Source organism: Pelodiscus sinensis, chromosome 1, assembly GCF_049634645.1.
Source record: "Pelodiscus sinensis isolate JC-2024 chromosome 1, ASM4963464v1, whole genome shotgun sequence".
Taxonomy (NCBI): Eukaryota; Metazoa; Chordata; order Testudines; family Trionychidae; genus Pelodiscus; species Pelodiscus sinensis.
In genome coordinates, this window is record NC_134711.1 from 42228926 (window position 1) to 42246350 (window position 17425).

At 45.6% G+C, this 17425-nt stretch overlaps 2 protein-coding genes and 1 long non-coding RNA gene across 3 annotated transcripts in view; 1 reads left to right on the plus strand and 2 right to left on the minus strand.

The window, feature by feature from the left end:
- Positions 1-11785, minus strand: part of LOC102453409 (uncharacterized) — a 45688-nt gene extending 33903 nt beyond the window's left edge. Inside the window, exon 1 of the long non-coding RNA XR_012900726.1 lies at positions 11677-11785. This is a non-coding gene — a long non-coding RNA (uncharacterized LOC102453409). The remainder of the gene's footprint in view (positions 1-11676) is intronic.
- Positions 11786-13766: 1981 nt separating this feature from the next.
- LOC142829351 (uncharacterized) lies at positions 13767-15750 on the plus strand. The gene is made up of 2 exons (XM_075928844.1): positions 13767-14573; positions 14807-15750. Exons 1-2 carry the CDS (start codon positions 14103-14105, stop codon positions 15005-15007), a joined length of 672 nt encoding a protein of 223 aa, XP_075784959.1. The 5' UTR covers positions 13767-14102; the 3' UTR covers positions 15008-15750.
- A 56-nt stretch (positions 15751-15806) lies between these two features.
- On the minus strand, positions 15807-17098 carry LOC142829354 (uncharacterized). The gene is made up of 2 exons (XM_075928856.1): positions 16841-17098; positions 15807-16442 (listed from the first exon to the last, which is right to left on the minus strand). The coding sequence occupies exons 1-2, from the start codon at positions 16950-16952 to the stop codon at positions 15901-15903; spliced, it is 654 nt and encodes a 217-aa protein (XP_075784971.1). The 5' UTR covers positions 16953-17098; the 3' UTR covers positions 15807-15900.
- Positions 17099-17425: the final 327 nt, after the last annotated feature.

Here is a 17425-nt window from a genome sequence, read left to right on the forward strand (position 1 = left end):
TTATTTTTGGCCTGTAACATGATGATAGACAGGCTGACCAATTTATTGGATCGTGTTTTACATATTTCTAAAAAGTGCCTGCAACTCTGACTCCGTGCTTTTAATGTTGTGCAAAATAAATGGCTTCTTTAATGGCTCAGTGTACATGGGCTAATGGAGAACCAAACAGGGTGAAGCTGAAGTAATCCTACAAATGGACGCTCTTAGTCATGCCTTCAATGAGTAAGAGGTTGCTAGGGTAAGAATTGGACTGCTACTGTAGTGTTATCATTCTCAGCATGACTGCTGCAGAGTGCATCACCAGTACACTTGGAACATTTCTGAAACAGGGAAGCAAGTTTTTATAACCAGCTGTGAACAGCATGAATCGTTGAGTGCCAATATTTGAGAAGAATGACATTACAGTTCAGCATGGCACCCAATTATAAACTTCAAAGATCCTGAAATCTGTGTTAAGGCAAAAGCCCCATTTGATGAAAATTGCTATGGGGAACTGGAGACTGGCTCTATGGCAAAAAACATATTTAAATAGGACAAGGAGTGGCATAGTTCATGCTTGAACACTGCTTAGCAGAAGAATTTCTCACTGGATATGTTTCAAATATCTAAAAGAAAAAAAGCAAAGCAAAGAAGGCATATTGTAAGACCACTGAGATACTCAATTGGATGCATTTCAAATTGTGTCATTTAATAAATTTGTCATCAACTTAAGGTTTAATAATTATTTAAAATATGCATTCTCTGATGTTTCTGTAAGTAGTAAGAAAGAAGGGGAGACATCAGAATCAACAATATGTGGAAATTAGACTTCTAAAAACTTTTTAATCCCAATCAATGTCAATATAACTTTTCAGTGGAAAATGAATATTTTAGAAATATTTTGGGGGTTTATGGCAGTTTGAGGAGGAGGAAATCTCATATTCTTTTCCTTTCTTCACAATATTAAAAACTTTTTTTATCTTTTTAAGTGAGAGAATATTATTTCCCTCACATACTTTCATTCTACTTTTTCTCTATTCTTTCTCCCTCTTACTGGCAAAACAGAGAGATGGCTAAAAGTGAGAGGAAAGGGGGAAGGAACAAACATTCAACATGATTTTTCTTTCATTTTTCTCTACAAAATTCTATGTTGAACTTTGTGTTGAGAAAACTAACCAAATAAAAATAATAAAAAAAATAATAAAAATGTCAAATACAATTGCTCGTTTTTAAGATGGGCATGGTTTACATTACAGCAATTTAATTGTTCTTGCTCAGATGCTCACCAAAAAGGAGTTTTAGGTTTACACATTTATGTTCCCATAAATTATTAAACTTAAGGCCAGGAGAGGCTATTATGAGCATCTAGTCTACAGTTTCTCAATGACACGTCCATGGAAAGGTGCCAGATCCTGAGATCTCTATGACACAGTTTGGGAAGACAGCAAGCTGGTACCAAAAAGGCTAAAACACTGACTTGCTGCATAATACTGTAAGATTACACCAAGTAATGCCTGCTTCAAGCCCATAATTTCTGACTGAGCTGGAACATATCATTTAGAAATATTAATCTTCATTTAAAGACTTTAAGTGATAGAGAATCACTTGGCTCTTGTTATGCTTTGTCTTCTATATTAGAGTCCTTTATTATCAGAAATCTACCAATGCTGTAAAGGTCTGCAGACTGCGAACAAGTCAATGCTAGATTTTCTCTTGGGTAAACTAAATAGGTAGAGATCCTTTAGTCTTTCACTGCAAGGCAAGTTTTCCAGTTTTGATTCTTTCTGTAGTTCTTTTTCTGTATTCTTTCCAGAATTTCAACATCCTTTTAAAAGTGTGGACACTAGAACAGATTACAGTATTTCAGTATCTGTTTTGCTAACGCTTTATATAGAAGTAATGCCATCTCCCTAGTCCTACTTGGTTTTCACATTTTTTTATATATCCAAGGATGCTGTTAGCAGTTAGATATTACATCACATATAGAGAGCACATGTTTTGTTGGTTAGCCATCATGACTCCTAAATCTTTTTCAGTGTCACTGCTTTCCAGAATACTATCACCCATCCTCTGAGTGACTTACAATCTTTGTTCCTATATGTATGATCTTTTGTTTGGCTTTATAAAAATGATAGTTGTTCAAATAAAACTGACTTTACCAGTCAATCCAAGTCTTTCTGTATATCTGATCTATATCTATCATTATTTATCACTCTACCATTTTTTGGTGTTATCTTCAAACTTTACCTACAACGATTTTGTATTTTCATCTGGATCATTGATAAAGATATTGAATATCTATGGGCTGAGAACAGATCCAGGCAGAACCCCTCTGCATACTTACTGAATGATGATTCCCCATGTATAATATTTTTTAGCTGTCAACCAGTTTTTAATGTAATTAAAGTACAGCGATTATATTGATTCTGCACCATGCCATTATTTTAATCAGAAATGTATTCACATGAAATGATATGTTTTATATGAGCTCTGATACAGGTTGACTTCAACAGAGGCACAGGTTTCCCCAAACCCATTTACAGACACCTAGTACAGAGAAAATTAAATAAGCCAAACAAGGATTTGAAACATACCCTTCACAGGTAGGCGCATGCGGGTGCATGCACACAATCATTTTAAATAAACATAAGACAAAAGTAAATTTAAACTATGCACTAAGCCAATAAATCTTATAGTCACCTATTTGTGAGAAGCAATGCTATGGGAAAGACCTGTGTGGTTCAGGAAGAAAAAGGTTTTAAATATTGTACAGATTTCTGATCCTGCATATCTGCTTCCCTGCTACAAATTTTTCTTACACTCCCTGAGAGAGTCAAAAACAATTATTGCATCAAGCCTTCTCCTGATCACAGAAGCCATTCTCACCAGGAGCCTAACCCAGTATTCACCAAAGTAAATGAAAAGACACCCATTGGCTTCTGCTGGAATTAGACTGGAGTCTTATCATGGACCCAAGAAATCCCAACCCTGCTTGGATTTCCAATAGCACGTGTTAAATACATGAGTGAACTATAGTCATCATGACCAATCCAATAATAGCTTAAAAATGACTCATTTTGAATTCTGAGTACATTGGAGTAACATATAATCTGCTCAGATATTCTGCAAGTAGAAATAGAGACTAAGGCCAAGATTTTCCATCAGCGATTAGAAATTTGGGGTGCCTTCATTTTTAGATGCTGACACCTCTGAAAATCTGATCCCTTTAATGAGTCTCAAGTGAAGGAATTACTAACTGCTCTGGAAAATCATGACCGAAATTGATCAAGAATTTAGGAATCATGGCTGCACCAAAGCCAATCTCCAGGCAACATACCAAGTGCAGCTGGCCTGTAACAGGCTGCCTGATTGACTACACTGATGGATTGAATGGAAGAGTCAGCAGACTGGTTCTTAAGCCCAGCTACAGCAGTAGTTTAGTAGCTACTGCTGGTATTTGCTCAAGGCTGTGAGAGCACTTGTTCCTGGGACTGTTCTTGTCTCACCTAGCTCCAGGTAACCTGATTCTGACAAGGGGCTCTGGATCCTGACTCCAATTTCTGATCCTGGCCTCAGACTTACCTCTACTTGGTGAGAGTAAGGACTCTGAATACCACAAAGTAACCAGCTTATCTAATGATGAATCAGGTTGGATCAACACTTTTAAAGATGAGTTAAGCTGTACAGTGGTGCCATGTGCCATGCATGTGTTTATATGGTCAGGAGCAGAAAAGGACTCTGGGTCACAATGCCCTACCTGGTTCCCTTTTGCTCCAGGAAGGAAATGATCAGCTACAAGTACAGCAGATACTATACGTACATGATGGGCAAGGCACCAGTAGCAGACACTTTGAGCACAGAAAATGGAGCCAAGTTTCTGACATTTCTGCACTCCTGCTTGCAGACACTCTCCCCTTCTGCACTGGAGATAAAGCAGAAATTCCACTGCTCTCTGCCCTTTCCTCCCTACACTCTGACCCTTCACATGGCAAGCCAGCTCCAGTCACAGAACTCCTTAGCCTCTACTCTGGGAATGTAGGACAAGACACATTCATGCTCCTGTTGTACAGATATGACAACAGCATGGAATATGCTATGTTTTATATAAGAATGATATTAAAATGCTTTAGTCACCATGGGTATGTCTACACTACCACCCTAGTTCGAACTAGGGTGGTAATGTAGGCAACCGGAGTTGCAAATGAAGCCTGGGATTTGAATTTCCCGGGCTTCATTTGCATAAAGCCGGGTGCCGCCATTTTTAAATGTCCGCTAGTGCGGACTCTGTGCCGCACGGACTAGGTAGTTCGGACTAAGCTTCCTAGTCTGAACTACCATTACTCCGCGTTACTCCTAGGAAGCCTAGTCCAAACTACCTAGTCTGTGCCGCGTGTAGCCGTGCGGCACGGAGTCCGCACTAGCGGACATTTAAAAATGGCGGCCCCCTGGCTTTATGCAAATGAAGCCCAGGAAATTCAAATCCCGGGCTTCGTTTGCAACTCCGGTTGCCTACATTACCACCCTACTTCGAACTAGGGTGGCAGTGTAGACATACCCCATTTTTGTGACCTAGCCCTTCCCTTGTTCTTCTGCTCTTTTCACTGCCTCAGTAGCTGGAGCAGGGTACAGTTATTCCACCCAGTGCCAAAAGCCTCCTCCTCTGCCCCAACTCTGGTCATTTCTCACTTCCACCCCTTTGAAGTCTTCCCACTGCCCTTCGACTTTAACTCAAGTTTCTGATCCTCATTTTGAAAGCTCCATGCATCCCTGGCCTTACCTCCATCTTAGCTCTCATATCTTGCTCTGTACCCTTATACTACCCAAACTACAAACCACCCTCCTGATTGTGTCTTCACACCTTCTCCCACGGCACCTGTTGTGTTAGAATGCCTGCCTATCCCTTAGTGCTAGACAATCCATATTCTTCCATTGCACACACTTTTCTAGGAATAATCCTGAAGAAATTATCTCTGTAATACATTTACTCATAAAAGTGACATCTGCACCACTTTGAGGTGCCGTTATAGTCTAGTTACCATGTGTATTTTCCATCTCAAATTGCTTGATTGAACAACTGGGACAACACTGGCCAGGTGCACAGAAGGAGCTGCTTCACTTGCCTGCTCGAGGACCTGTCGGCATTTCCATGTGGAGCTGTGAGGATACGCATTGCCCCACACGTGGTGGGGTAAGGCAGAGCTGGCCCGGTATGCCAGTGTGTTTATACTTTGCCCTCTGAAAGATGCCACTGTTTGCATGCTCCCTCTGACTAATAATGAGCGAGCTCTCAGATTACACAGCCCTGCACTGCTCCTAACACAGCAACGTAAGTGGCAAAGTCCTCAAGATTGTAGGCTCAATGGGGTAGGGACCGTGCGTCTCTCTTTGTGTTTTGTACAGTGCCAAGAACAGCCAAAGATCTCTGTAAATCAAAAATAATAAATAACAATCAGCTGGCATGTTGCTGTGACTGCAGCCACTCTGAATTGCTGTGTGGCTTAATGTGATTTGACACATTAATGAGTCATGAGTGGTCTCGTTTTCTTAGAGCGTGAAAGAGATCTAGCAATAAATTGCAAGGTAACATATGCCAAACGCTGCTTGCACTCTGCCTGCAAGAAATGAATTAATTTTACCATTAAAAAAAGGCACCATTCGTGGAACCATTAAGATACACAGCCACCATAACTGAATAACCATGAGGTCGTATTACAGAACCTTGGTACTTCCTCCCCCATTACTGTGTATTTGTCTTACTCCTTGTGTCATGCCTGAAAGTGGGTTGTAAGCATTGAAGGAGAGGATCAGACCTCATATTTAGGTTCCTGCCTATATAAATTTAACACGAATTTTGTAACAGTAACTCCTTTGTTCTTGTGTGGCCATGCTGTGTTCAGGCCAGAATTAGCTGGGGACTGAGGTTGGAGAGCAAAGGCTACTTTAAGCCATATGCATTCTTTGTCCTGAGGACTAATCAGGCTTTTGGCACATGCTAAAATACACCAGATGAAAGCTTACAACAGAGCCTCCCTTGCAGGAGGAATAACAGGTAGTTAGAACTAGGGCTTTAATTCGATCTTCCAGGTCCCTGCTGTATGTAGACGCGGGCAGTTAGTCCGGACTTGCAAATTTAAAAAATGGCGACCGTCCGGGAAGATGCAAATCAAGCGCGGGATATTTAAATCCTGGGCTTCATTTGCAACTTTGAATGCCTACATTAGCCTCCCTAGTTTGAACTAGGGGGCTAGTGTAGACATACTCTCAGGGGTGTGAGTTTGTCTGGCCTAATAACAGTTGTAGTTACAGAAGAGTGAGCTCTTTGCTGGGAGCATAGAAAGTCACACTAAAAACTTGATTTTTCAGATCTGCTCCAGCTGGTTTGCATAGAGAGGGATGGCTAAGAAAAGGGGTTCCTGAGAGCCCCACTACTATGGCAGCTTGGTGGGATCATGGCCAGCCAGGCATGAGTTGTGGCAGGTCCAGAACTAATAAAGGGCTGAAGATGGAGTGGAATGATTACTTTAAGCCACATGTATTCCCTGGACTCTGGGGCCATGCAACACACCTCCACCATACTCATCCAGGAACCCACCCCTGCAATCAACTCTGGTGCCAACTCTGTCCACAAATATATACAAGCGACATCATCACAAGACGTAGCCACATAAACCATCACATCAGAGGCTCATATAACTAATGTGATCTATGCCATCAAATGCCAGCAATGCCCCTCTGCTATGTATATTGGCCAGACTGAAAGGTCTCTACGGCAAATCTGATATTTGAAAAGATAACACACAAAAATCTGTTCAGGAACATTTTAGCTTGCCTGGGTACTCACTAATGGATCTCAAAGTGCCCATATTATTACAAGCCAATTTCAAAAATCAGCTTGAAAGGAAAGCTGCAGAGCTTAATTTCATTTTCAAGTTTGATACCTACAATAGAGTTGTAAACAAAGACCTCTACATTCCACATCCTAATGACATAAAATGCCAAACACGTGGTACGTAAGAGTACTTAGAACCCTACCAGGTTAATTTAGCATGGAAACTGTAATAGACTATTCTTTTCCTATTTTTTCTCCTTTCCTTTCCCTCTCCATCCTCTCTCTTTCTCTGCTATTTATTTTGAACCTAGACCCCTTAAACTTCATTTATCTGAAGAAGTGGGTTGTGCCCATGAAAACTCATGATACCATCTACATTTTTGTTGGTCTTTAAGGTGCTGCAGGACTATTCATTGTTTCTCTGTGTCTCGTTTGTAAAATGAGCATGATAGTGGCTAAGCAACTAACCCTAAGGTCACACAGTGAATCAGCCACAAATCCAAGAACAGAAATCCAGGAGTCCTAGTTCCTTGTCACCTTGTTCTAATCACTAGACAACACGGCACGTAGGTCTCACTGACTGTAAACAATGCTATCTTCCTACTTAGATTGTTCCTGGAGAAGGATAGGTAAGAAACTGTGGTGGATCAGAAATGACTGTACTAGCCCTGTTCAAAGTTCTGTCCCTGTTTATTCCCTGCTGGTGTTAGTAGAAGAATTCTTTAGAATGTTACATTATTCTGGCAATACAGATGATACATGCTAAAGTTAGTTGGCTGGTGGGGACAAGGAAAAGCTAATGAAGCGTAAGTGTAACAGACAATTTTCATGTATTAAAAACAATAAATTATTTTATGACCATTTAATTGTTTTACTTTTCAAGAAGAACTAAAAACCTTTACCAAATAACATAGGGCATGGCTCTGAACAAGTCTAGCTCTATACACATGTAGAAAGCCAAAACTCTGAGGGTATGGCATTTATTGAGGCTTTTTATAGCCCAATAAAAGAGGGAAAGCAAGCACAGGTCATGCCCTGTAAAGGAGGTGCAGACAAAGAGTGTGCGGTTTCTTTTAAACCCAGGGGTCCCCATTAAACATACCGTAAAAATCAGCATTCGAGTAATTGCCTAGTCGGTAATATAAGACAAGTAGCAATGCAAACCTGCACGCTAAGGGTACGTCTAAACTATGCTCTATTTTCAAAAGAAGGGTTTTGCATATCTTCTTCCATTCTCACTTTTAAAAGCAGAGCTTTCGAAAATGAAAGTAGTCTAGACTTGTTTTTTGGGGGGTGGGGGAAACCCTTTTTCAAAAAAACCATGTAAATCTCACTTTAAGGAAGAGTGGGCTTTTTCCCCAAAAAAATGTATCCAGACTACTTTCACTTTCGAAAGCAATTTGCATATCCTCTTTCGAAAACAGAGCGTAGTCTAGACATAGCCTCACAAAAAGAGTGGAACATTTCTCCTGTTCAAAATGTAGAGAAACAGAGATGTTGTCTGTACACTAGAGAATTAAACAGCTTGTAGCTGAACTGACTGGACAGAACAAACTGTTCCTGTTAGTCACACTGACATAGTTAAGAACACTTGCACTTTTGCCCTGCGTCTATTCTAGTGCTATTCTAAACCATTTCAATAGTAAAGCCGTCTGGGTACCTATTTTACAGTTCTTAGCAGAGCTCCCAAAAAGCAATGAATTCCGGGAGATGTCAAATGGCCATTAACACGCTGTTTATGGTAGTGTGAGAAGGCTTGTCTATCCCAACATGGTTCACAAGAAAGCTGTTCTTAGACATACTGAAAACAAATCTAATTTGGACCCAGACAGCATCTAGATCACCCAAGAGACTAGATCCTCCGTTGGTGTAAATTGGCATAGCCCAATTCAGGTTGATCGTGCTAAGCTGATTTGCATCAGCTGAGCAATTGGCCCACTAAACTAGTTGGTGCACTTGCATAGCTACAAAGTATTTTACAATCATTCGAATGGGTTTGGTTCTTAGAGGACAAATTGAGCTAATATTGGAAATTCCTGAGAACAAATGCCTATACCCCTGCATCCCAAAGGCTCACATTTTCCACTCAAAGAAAAACCCCAGTTTGTTGAAAGTAGACATAAGTTTGACTTTGCAAGCAAGGATGATCTTCATCACCCTAGGAGTAAAAAGTAAAGATTAAAATTTTTTTTAAAAAACTTGTCTCTTAAGGCAGAAATTCAATAATTGATTTTGTGCTTTGATCTCAATCTGTCTCTCCCTTCTCTTTTTTTAACAGGGTCTCTGGTGTAAGTTAATTAAAGATGGACAAAATGTGGAGCATTACACATATTTCTACATTGCCACAAGAGTGAACACATACTGATGTCATCAGGCATGTAAATAGCTGAGTTAACATTAACACTTTCTTGCTGGAACAGCTGATTGTGCACAACCACACAACAGTGCATTTCTTGGGATGCTTTTTGTGAGAGACAAGTGTGCTTGCTTAGCTCATTAGACGCAGAGACGGTCCTTTACTATCTGTTTGCACAACCCGTAGTACAATGGGATTCTGCATGGTTAGGGCCTCTGGCCACTCCCACAATATGAATAGTAAACAATAATAAATTGAGAATAGACTGTCTTTCATAGAATCATAGGGCTGGAAGAGACCTTAGGAGTCATCGAATCCAGTCCCCTGCCCAAAGCAGGACCAATCCCAATTAAATCAACCCAGCTGGGCTTTGTCAAGCTGAAACTTAAAAACCTCTAGGTATGGAGATTCCACCACGTTCCTACGTAACCCATTCCAGTACTTCACCACCCTCTTAGGCTGTGTCTACATTGGCACCCCTTTCTGGAAAAGGGATGCTAATGTAGACTTCGGAATTGCAAATTCCGCGGGGGATTTAAATATCCCTCACGGCATTTGCATTTACATGGCTGCCGCTTTTTTCCGGCTTGGGGATAAGCCGGAGAAAAGCGCCAGTCTAGACGTGATTCTCCGGAAAATAAGCCCTTTTCCGGAGGATTTCTTATTCCTACTTGATATGGTGGTCTATAGCAGACACCAACCACAACATCACCCCTGTTGCTTCTGCCTCTACACTGAGAATCATAGAATAATAGGACTGGAAGGGACCTCGAGAGGTCATTGAGTCCAGCCCCCCACCCTCAAGGCAGGACCAAGCTCCGTCTACACCATCCCTGACAGATGTCTATCTAACCTGTTCTTAAATATCTCCAGAGAGGGAGATTCCACCACCTCCCTTGGCAATTTATTCCAATATTTGACCACCCTGACAGTTAGGAATTTTTCCTAATGTCCAATCTAAACCTCCCCTGCTGCATTTTAAGCCCATTACTCCTTGTCTTGTCCTCAGTAACCAAGAGGAACAAATTTTCTCCTTCCTCCTTGTAACACCCTTTTAGATATTTGAAAACCGCTATCATGTCCCCCCTTAATCTTCTTTTTTCCAAACTAAACAAGCCCAGTTCATGAAGCCTGGCTTCATAGGTCATGTTCTCTAAACCTTTAATCATTCTTGTCGCTCTTCTCTGTACCCTTTCCAATTTCTCCACATCTTTCTTGAAATGTGGCGCCCAGAACTGGACACAATACTCCAGCTGAGGCCTAACTAGTGCAGAGTAGAGCGGCAAAATGACTTCACGAGTTTTGCTTACAACACACCTGTTGATACAACCTAGAATCATATTTGCTTTTTTTGCAACAGCATCACACTGTTGACTCATATTCAACTTGTGGTCCACTATGACCCCTAGATCCCTTTCCGCCATGCTCCTTCCTAGACAATCGCTTCCCATCTTGTATGTATGGAACTGATTGTTCCTTCCTAAGTGGAGCACTTTGCATTTCTCTTTATTAAACCTCATCCTGTTTACCTCTGACCATTTCTCTAACTTGCTAAGGTCATTTTGAATTATGTCCCTATCCTCCAAAGAAGTTGCAACCCCACCCAGTTTGGTATCATCTGCAAACTTAATAAGCGTACTTTCTATCCCAATATCTACATCATTGATGAAGATATTGAACAGTACGGGTCCCAAAACAGACCCTTGCGGAACTCCACTTGTTATCCCTTTCCAGCAGGATTTAGCACCATTAAAAACAACTCTCTGACTACGGCTATCCAGCCAATTATGCACCCACCTTATCGTGGCCCTATCTAAGTTATATTTGCCTAGTTTATCAATAAGATTTATCACTTAAACCATAGACTTTCAACAGGCTTTTCTCCCTCTATATACTGGAGCTCTGAGCAATTATACTGCTCTCTTACATGCAGTGCCACTCCTCCTCCTTTTCCTCCCCCAACTATTCTTCCTGAACAGTTTATACCCTTCCATGACAGTGCTCCAGTCATGTGAGTCATCCCACCAAGTCTCCTTTATTCCAATCAAATCATAGTTCTTTGTCTGGGCCAGGGCTTCTAATTCTTCCTGTTTGTTTTCCAGGCTTCTTGCATTCGTGTCCAAAGATTTTAGATAACCAGTTGATTGCCCTACCTTCTCCATTCTAATGAGGGGTACTCCTTTGTTGCTCCTTCTTCCTTGTGTTTCTTCCTGGTATCCGACTTCCCTACTTACCTCAGGGCTTAGGTCACTGTTCCCCAACGAACCTAGTTTAAAGCTCTCCTCACTAGGTTTGCAAGCCTGCCCTCAGAGATGCTCTTTCCTCTCTTGGTTAGGTGGATCCCATCTCTTCCTAGCAATCCTTGTGCCCGGAACAGAGTCTCATGGTCGAAGAAACCAAAGCCCTCTCTCTGACACTACCTGCACCACCACACATTTAACTGCTGAAGGCAGGGTGTCTAGCCAGGGGGTGAGTGAAAGGGTAGGGTCTGGGCATGAAGGGGGGCACTTACTTGTTTTCGCGCCATTATAGGAACCGTGTAACATGGCCTCCACTGCTTCCATTCACCAGAAGGAAGCCTCCAGGAAGGATCTGCAGGGGAAGCCTCTTAGAAGCGTGTCCTAGGGGAAGGAAAATGGCAGTATGTAGAGCCATTTTTGTTTCTGCTTGTTCCCCACACAGTGGGGGAAGGAAAAGGGCAGTGCATGTTTCCCTCTTGTTCCCCGCATGCTGGATCTGGCATGGAGGCTCCAGTCTTTCTTCCCCAAACCTCACAGGAAGCCAGCATTGGTGCTCAAATCTTGCAGGGGGAGGGGGCTTAAGGCTGTAGCACCAACGCTGGCTTCCTGCTGTAGGGGAAGCTGAGGGGGGCGGAGGTGGGGCTCCAGAAGAGCCATATCTGGCTCCCTAGTTGGCTCACAAGGCATAGATTACTAGCCCTGCTGTAGACAAATAACAGATCATTCAGGTTTAAACAAGTGTTTTGATAGTCCAAAATTACACTGAACAGGAAGAGTAAGCATGATTTAGTTGAATGTGGAAGCAATGGAGGGGTGTGAAAAAACATCAGTTTATAGCAAAGGTTCTCAAACATGGAAGAGGGCATTGAACGTATCCTAGGAGGTGTGAGGAACTTTAGGGGGAAAAAACATATTGCATTTTACCCACAGCAATGAACAACTAGCAAAGCTTATTCCTCCAAACACATCAGGACCTCAGTTGGCACTGTACATTTTGATGGATTTTGCTTAAGTTTGCATAGCTTTATACAGAGCCATTGCCATCTGTAGTTTAATCTGTTTGCTTGGAGGGGGTGTGCACATTTTATTGTAAGCAGTTTTGCTTTTTGCTCTTAATACAATGGATTGCTGGCTCATTTGTGCAACAGAAATAAAACTCACACAAGTGAAAAACAAAGAAGAAAAAACCGATTCAAGTGAAGCATCACTACTGCACATATCAGTATATGTACTTGTGGGGCAGAGTGAGGAATGTGAACTATTACAGACACAAAGCAGGGGAATGCGATCAAATAAATTTGAGAACCACTGGTCTAGAGACTCAAGCACAAATCAGAAAGTTGAGCATAACTGAGTTACAATTCTGGCTCTTAAAATGACACTCTCTCAGCCCTTATCTATAAGAGGGGATAACACTCACTTGCCTGCCTCATGGGTATCTTTAGAGGATTAATGAGTTACTGCCTGTGAAATGCTTTGAAGATGAAAAGTGCTTTCTATATGCCAAATAATATTACGCTGTGTTTCTTCTGCTGCACTTCACACTGCAAAAATCTCACTGCTGACTAGTTACACTTATGAAAATGTTGACCCATAGTGATTCAGTATTAGATTGCAAGCTTCAGGTTGCAAATGGCCACATAGGAGGATGGCCAAGACACATCTCCTTACTTGTTCTGAGACCCTCTCCTTACTTTAAAAGTTTGTTGCAATGGAAGTGATGATTAGAGTGTGTGGAGAAAAGGTCCAGAGAGGAAGGGTGGCTTTGAAAGGACTGTGTATCTTTAGAAGAAAGAGCAAAGTCTTTTCAAGTTAACAAGCACCAGCCCCACCACACACCTCAGCTAAACATATTCTGACCAGTTCTCTGTCACCAAGTCCTTAATTATGGTTACACCACCCCTTTCATTATTACAGAAGTCATTTCTCTCCTGTACTGGTTAATGTTGGCCAGTCCAGGTTGAGTGAGAAACCTGTCCCTTCTTCCAGGTCTAACTTCAGGACTCTATGGTCCAGCAACATCCAGACCATAGATATTGTTGGATCAAAAAGCCCCGGCTGACCAGGTTCAGAAGATGGACTGGTGGTGGGGAGCACAGCCCTGGCAGCAGTAGGCTGGCTTGATGGGGAGCAGAGACCCTGGTTGGGGTTGATGGTGGGTAGTGCAGTGGAGCCAGCTCCCAGGAGTGTAGCCCTGGACAAGCGAGCAGAGTGGGGAGCATAGCCCTCCCCAGGCTGAAGGCAGTGGGGCTGGCAGAGTCTGGCAGTGCAGCACCGGCCAAGGCCAGTACAGCACAGCAGGGGGTGTGTCTAGACTGCAGGCTTCTTTCGAAAGAGCCTCTTTCGAAAGAGCGCATCTAGACTACAATGCGCGGATCGAAAGATCGATCCGCTATTTCGAAAAAGAGCGTCCAGACTGCCGGACGCTCTTTCGAAATTGAAAGCCACCCGGAACTGCTTCTGCCAGGGCATGGGGGCAGCATTTCCTTCCGGGTGCTGCCTGCCTGCCCTTTGCAGAGACGCGTGGTGAGAGGGACACTCCTGAACACCCGTTGCTCTGCTCCTGCAGCTGCCTTTGCTGTCCCTTGAGGAATTTTGCAAGGCATCGCAGTGCTGCTTTGGAGTGCTCAGCTTCCTGGGACACCCCAGCAGCTTTTTTCTTTTGAGGTTTTTCTGCTTGCAGACCCTTATTTGTGGCATGGAGCCAGAGCTGCCCCTGGGCAGGCGAGGGCCCCACACCACCATACTGCAGCTGTTGCTGCATCTTCGTGAGACAATCATGAGGCTCCTTCCCGAGCTGGACCCAGACCAGAGGGACGAGGGGTTCCCCCGTCCGGCAGCCACACTGCCCTTGCCTCCGAACTTTTTCGTGGACAGGCGTGTTTGGAGGTTTAACACCAGCTCTGACTGGTGGGACCGGCTCGTGATGGAGATCTGGGATGACCAAGACTGGCTACGGAACTTCCGCATGAGAAAGACCACTTTCCAGGAGCTGTGTACCTGGCTCGCCCCTGCTCTGCAACGGCAAGACACCCACCTGCGGCCCGCCATCCCCCTGGAAAAGAGGGTCGCCATTGCCCTCTGGAAGCTGGCAACCCCCGACAGCTACCGCTCCGTGGGACACCAATTTGGAGTGGGGAGATCTACTGTCGGGGCCGTCTTGATGGAGGTAAGTCATTGTCTGGGGACAGTCACAGTTTGGGGTGGGGGGAAGGGAGACTGTCAGGAAGGGCCAAGTGGAGTGGGAGTGGGAGGGAGCTCCTCCACTCACCCTGAATTGTGGGGGGGGGGGTTCTGAGGAGGGGATTCCCGGGGTGTTTGAGAGGGAAGGTGGGTGGTGGGTTCTCCTCCTAAAACATAAGGCACCCCTTCTAACACTTTGTTGTCTGTCTCGTTCTGCAGGTGGTGAGGGCCATCAATTCGGAGCTGCTCAACAGGCTCATCTGTCTACCGGATCTGGACAGCATCATGGCCGGCTTTGCTGCCCTCGGCTTCCCCAATTGCGGAGGAGCGCTCGATGGGACACACATTGCCATCCGTGCACTGCCCCATCGAGCAGCCCAATTCATAAACAGAAAGGGCTACTTTTCTATGGTCCTCTAGGCACTGGTCGACCATCGTGGACAGTTTTCGGACATTTGTGTTGGGTGGTCAGGGCGGGCACACGATGCCCGCATCTTCAGGAACTCGTACCTGTACCGGAGGCTTCAGGCAGGAACTTTTTTCCCCCATCGCCAGTTTGCGTTTGGGGATGTGCACATGCCGGTGTGCATAGTGGCTGATGCCGCCTATCCCCTGATGCCGTGGCTGATGAAGCCCTACACCGGCCAGCTGGATGCGAGCAAGGAGCAGTTTAATGCTCGCCTTAACCGGGCTCGCAACCAGGTGGAATGTGCGTTTGGCCGTTTAAAGGGCAGATTCCGGTGCTTGCTCACACGCCTCGACATGGGGGAGACCAACATCCCCGAGGTGGTGGCCGCGTTTTGCGTCCTCCATAACCTCGTGGAGAGGAAAGGGGAGGCCTTCCTACCAGGGTGGGGGAGAGCTGCTGATGCCCAGGAGAGGCTCTTTGCCCAGCCCTGGACAGCTGCCATCCGCCAGGCTCACCGGTCTGCAGTTGGCATCCGGGAGGCCCTCCGGGAGCAATGCTCCAGTGGAGGCCACTGAGTGCACTGAGGGGCTTCTGCCGGGGGACTGGGCCCTGACCCCAATAGAAGCTTCCCTCCACAACCCATCTCCTGACCCAGTTTGGACACATCACTTACACCAGGGTGTGTTTCAAAATAAAATGTTCTCTTTACTTATTTATAATTTTGTACATATAATCAAACAATGTGGCAAAATAACAAAAATTTTCTTCATTTTTGTTGTTGCCAAACTATATACAATAAACAAACAGTTCCTTTAACCCTTTGTTTGTGCTTTAACTGGGGTGATGGGGGTGATTGAAACCTGGAGGGGGGAAGGGGCCTGGAAACCTGGAGGGGGGAAGGGGATCAGGTTGAACGGGGCTTGGCAGATTTCCCTTTCCTGGCTGGGCCTCGTGTTTGGGGTGCTCCCCGGCTACGGGATCGGGTGATGCACCTGTCGGTTGGCTGGCTGCTGGGGGGCTCTTGGGACGTGGAAGCCTGGGGGAGAGGAGGGCCAGGGGGAGAGAGGGGCTGGGGAGCTGGGTGGGCTGGGGGAGAGGGAGGTCCAAGGGGGGAAAGGGCTGCTGTTGTGGAAGGGGGGTTTGGTGGGGTGGGGTCATGGGGTGCTGGAGGAGCAGGACCAGGCACAGCAGCAGGCAAGCCGCTGACCTCCCTCAGGGTGGCGTACAGCACCGTGCGCTGCAGGACCAGCTCATTCATGAGCCGATCACGCCACCGCTCCTCTGCCTCCGCCCTCTGGAGCAGGATGGCGTTCTGCTCCTGCACAGCCTCGACGTGCTGCCGGAGGATGTCGGCGTAGACACGCCTGTGTCTGCGGCTCCCATGTCTCCGAGATGGAGATGGAGGTGGGGCTGGGGTGCTGCGGCCCTCTTCCACGGCTGGTCCGGCTGTGGAGGAAAAGAAGAAGACACAATCAGTCCTATAAACTGGACTCTGTAGCACTTACAATACTAACAGGATGGTTTATTAGGGGATGAGCTTTCCAGGGCCAGACCCACTTCCTCAGATCAGAGTAACATGGCTACATTTCTATCACAATCAGTCCTGTGTGCAACAGCTGTCCAAAAGGGCATGCCCTCTCCCTTGAGACAGGGGAAGCAGACATTCTGAAGGTCACACTGTGTGTGTGTGTGTGTGTGTGTGTGTGTGTGTGTGTGTGTGTGTGTGTGTGACCTGGGCATCAGCCTGAGCATGACAGGTTTCCCTTGTGCATCACCCACTGTGCACCCACCCACCTACCTCCCCCCCCCCCCCCCCCGGTGTGACACAAACTCACTGTACTCACCTGCTGCTTCCTCTCCCGCGCCAGATGACGCCTGGGAGGCCTCAGAGGTCTGGGTGACTGGCTCCAGGGTGAGGGTCGCCGTCTCCTCGGTGTCCTCCTCCTCTGGGCCCATGTCCCCGTCTCCAGACTGCTGTAGCTCCCGCTCTGGAGCGTCCACCACCGGGTCTGCCAGTCCGGACTGCACGAACCTCCGTGGTGTGAGTGCTTCTGCACTGCCACCCAGGATCTGGTCCAGCTCTGAGTAGTAGGGGCAGTAGTGGGGGGCTGCCCCAGACCGGGAGCTCTCCTCCCTGGCTTTGGCGTAGCCCTGCCGCAGCTCCTTCACTTTGGAGCGCACCTGGTCCTGGGTGCGGGGGTAGTGGCCCTTCTGGGCCAGGGCTTCAGCCATGCGGCCATAAATGTCGGCGTTTCGCCGCCGGCTTTTGAGGGCCTGTAAGGCCTCCTCCTCTCCCCACAGCTCCAGCAGGCTCTTTATCTCTGCGCCGGACCAGGATGGTGCCCGGCGCTTGGAGCCCTTGGCTGGGTCCCCAGAAGGCTCGGAGGAAGGGCCAGGACGCTCTTGGGGCTGTGACATGCTGCAGCAAA

Excerpts from the sequence above, each read along its gene's own strand:
- LOC142829351 (XM_075928844.1), top strand. The coding sequence starts at position 14,103 with ATGGAGCCAGAGCTGCCCCTGGGCAGGCGAGGGCCCCACACCACCATA. Across the intron at positions 14,574-14,806 it reads TCGGGGCCGTCTTGATGGAG|GTGGTGAGGGCCATCAATTC; the intron begins GTAAGTCATTGT and ends CTCGTTCTGCAG.
- LOC142829354 (XM_075928856.1), bottom strand. The coding sequence starts at position 16,952 with ATGGGCCCAGAGGAGGAGGACACCGAGGAGACGGCGACCCTCACCCTG. Across the intron at positions 16,443-16,840 it reads CGCGGGAGAGGAAGCAGCAG|CCGGACCAGCCGTGGAAGAG; the intron begins GTGAGTACAGTG and ends TTTCCTCCACAG.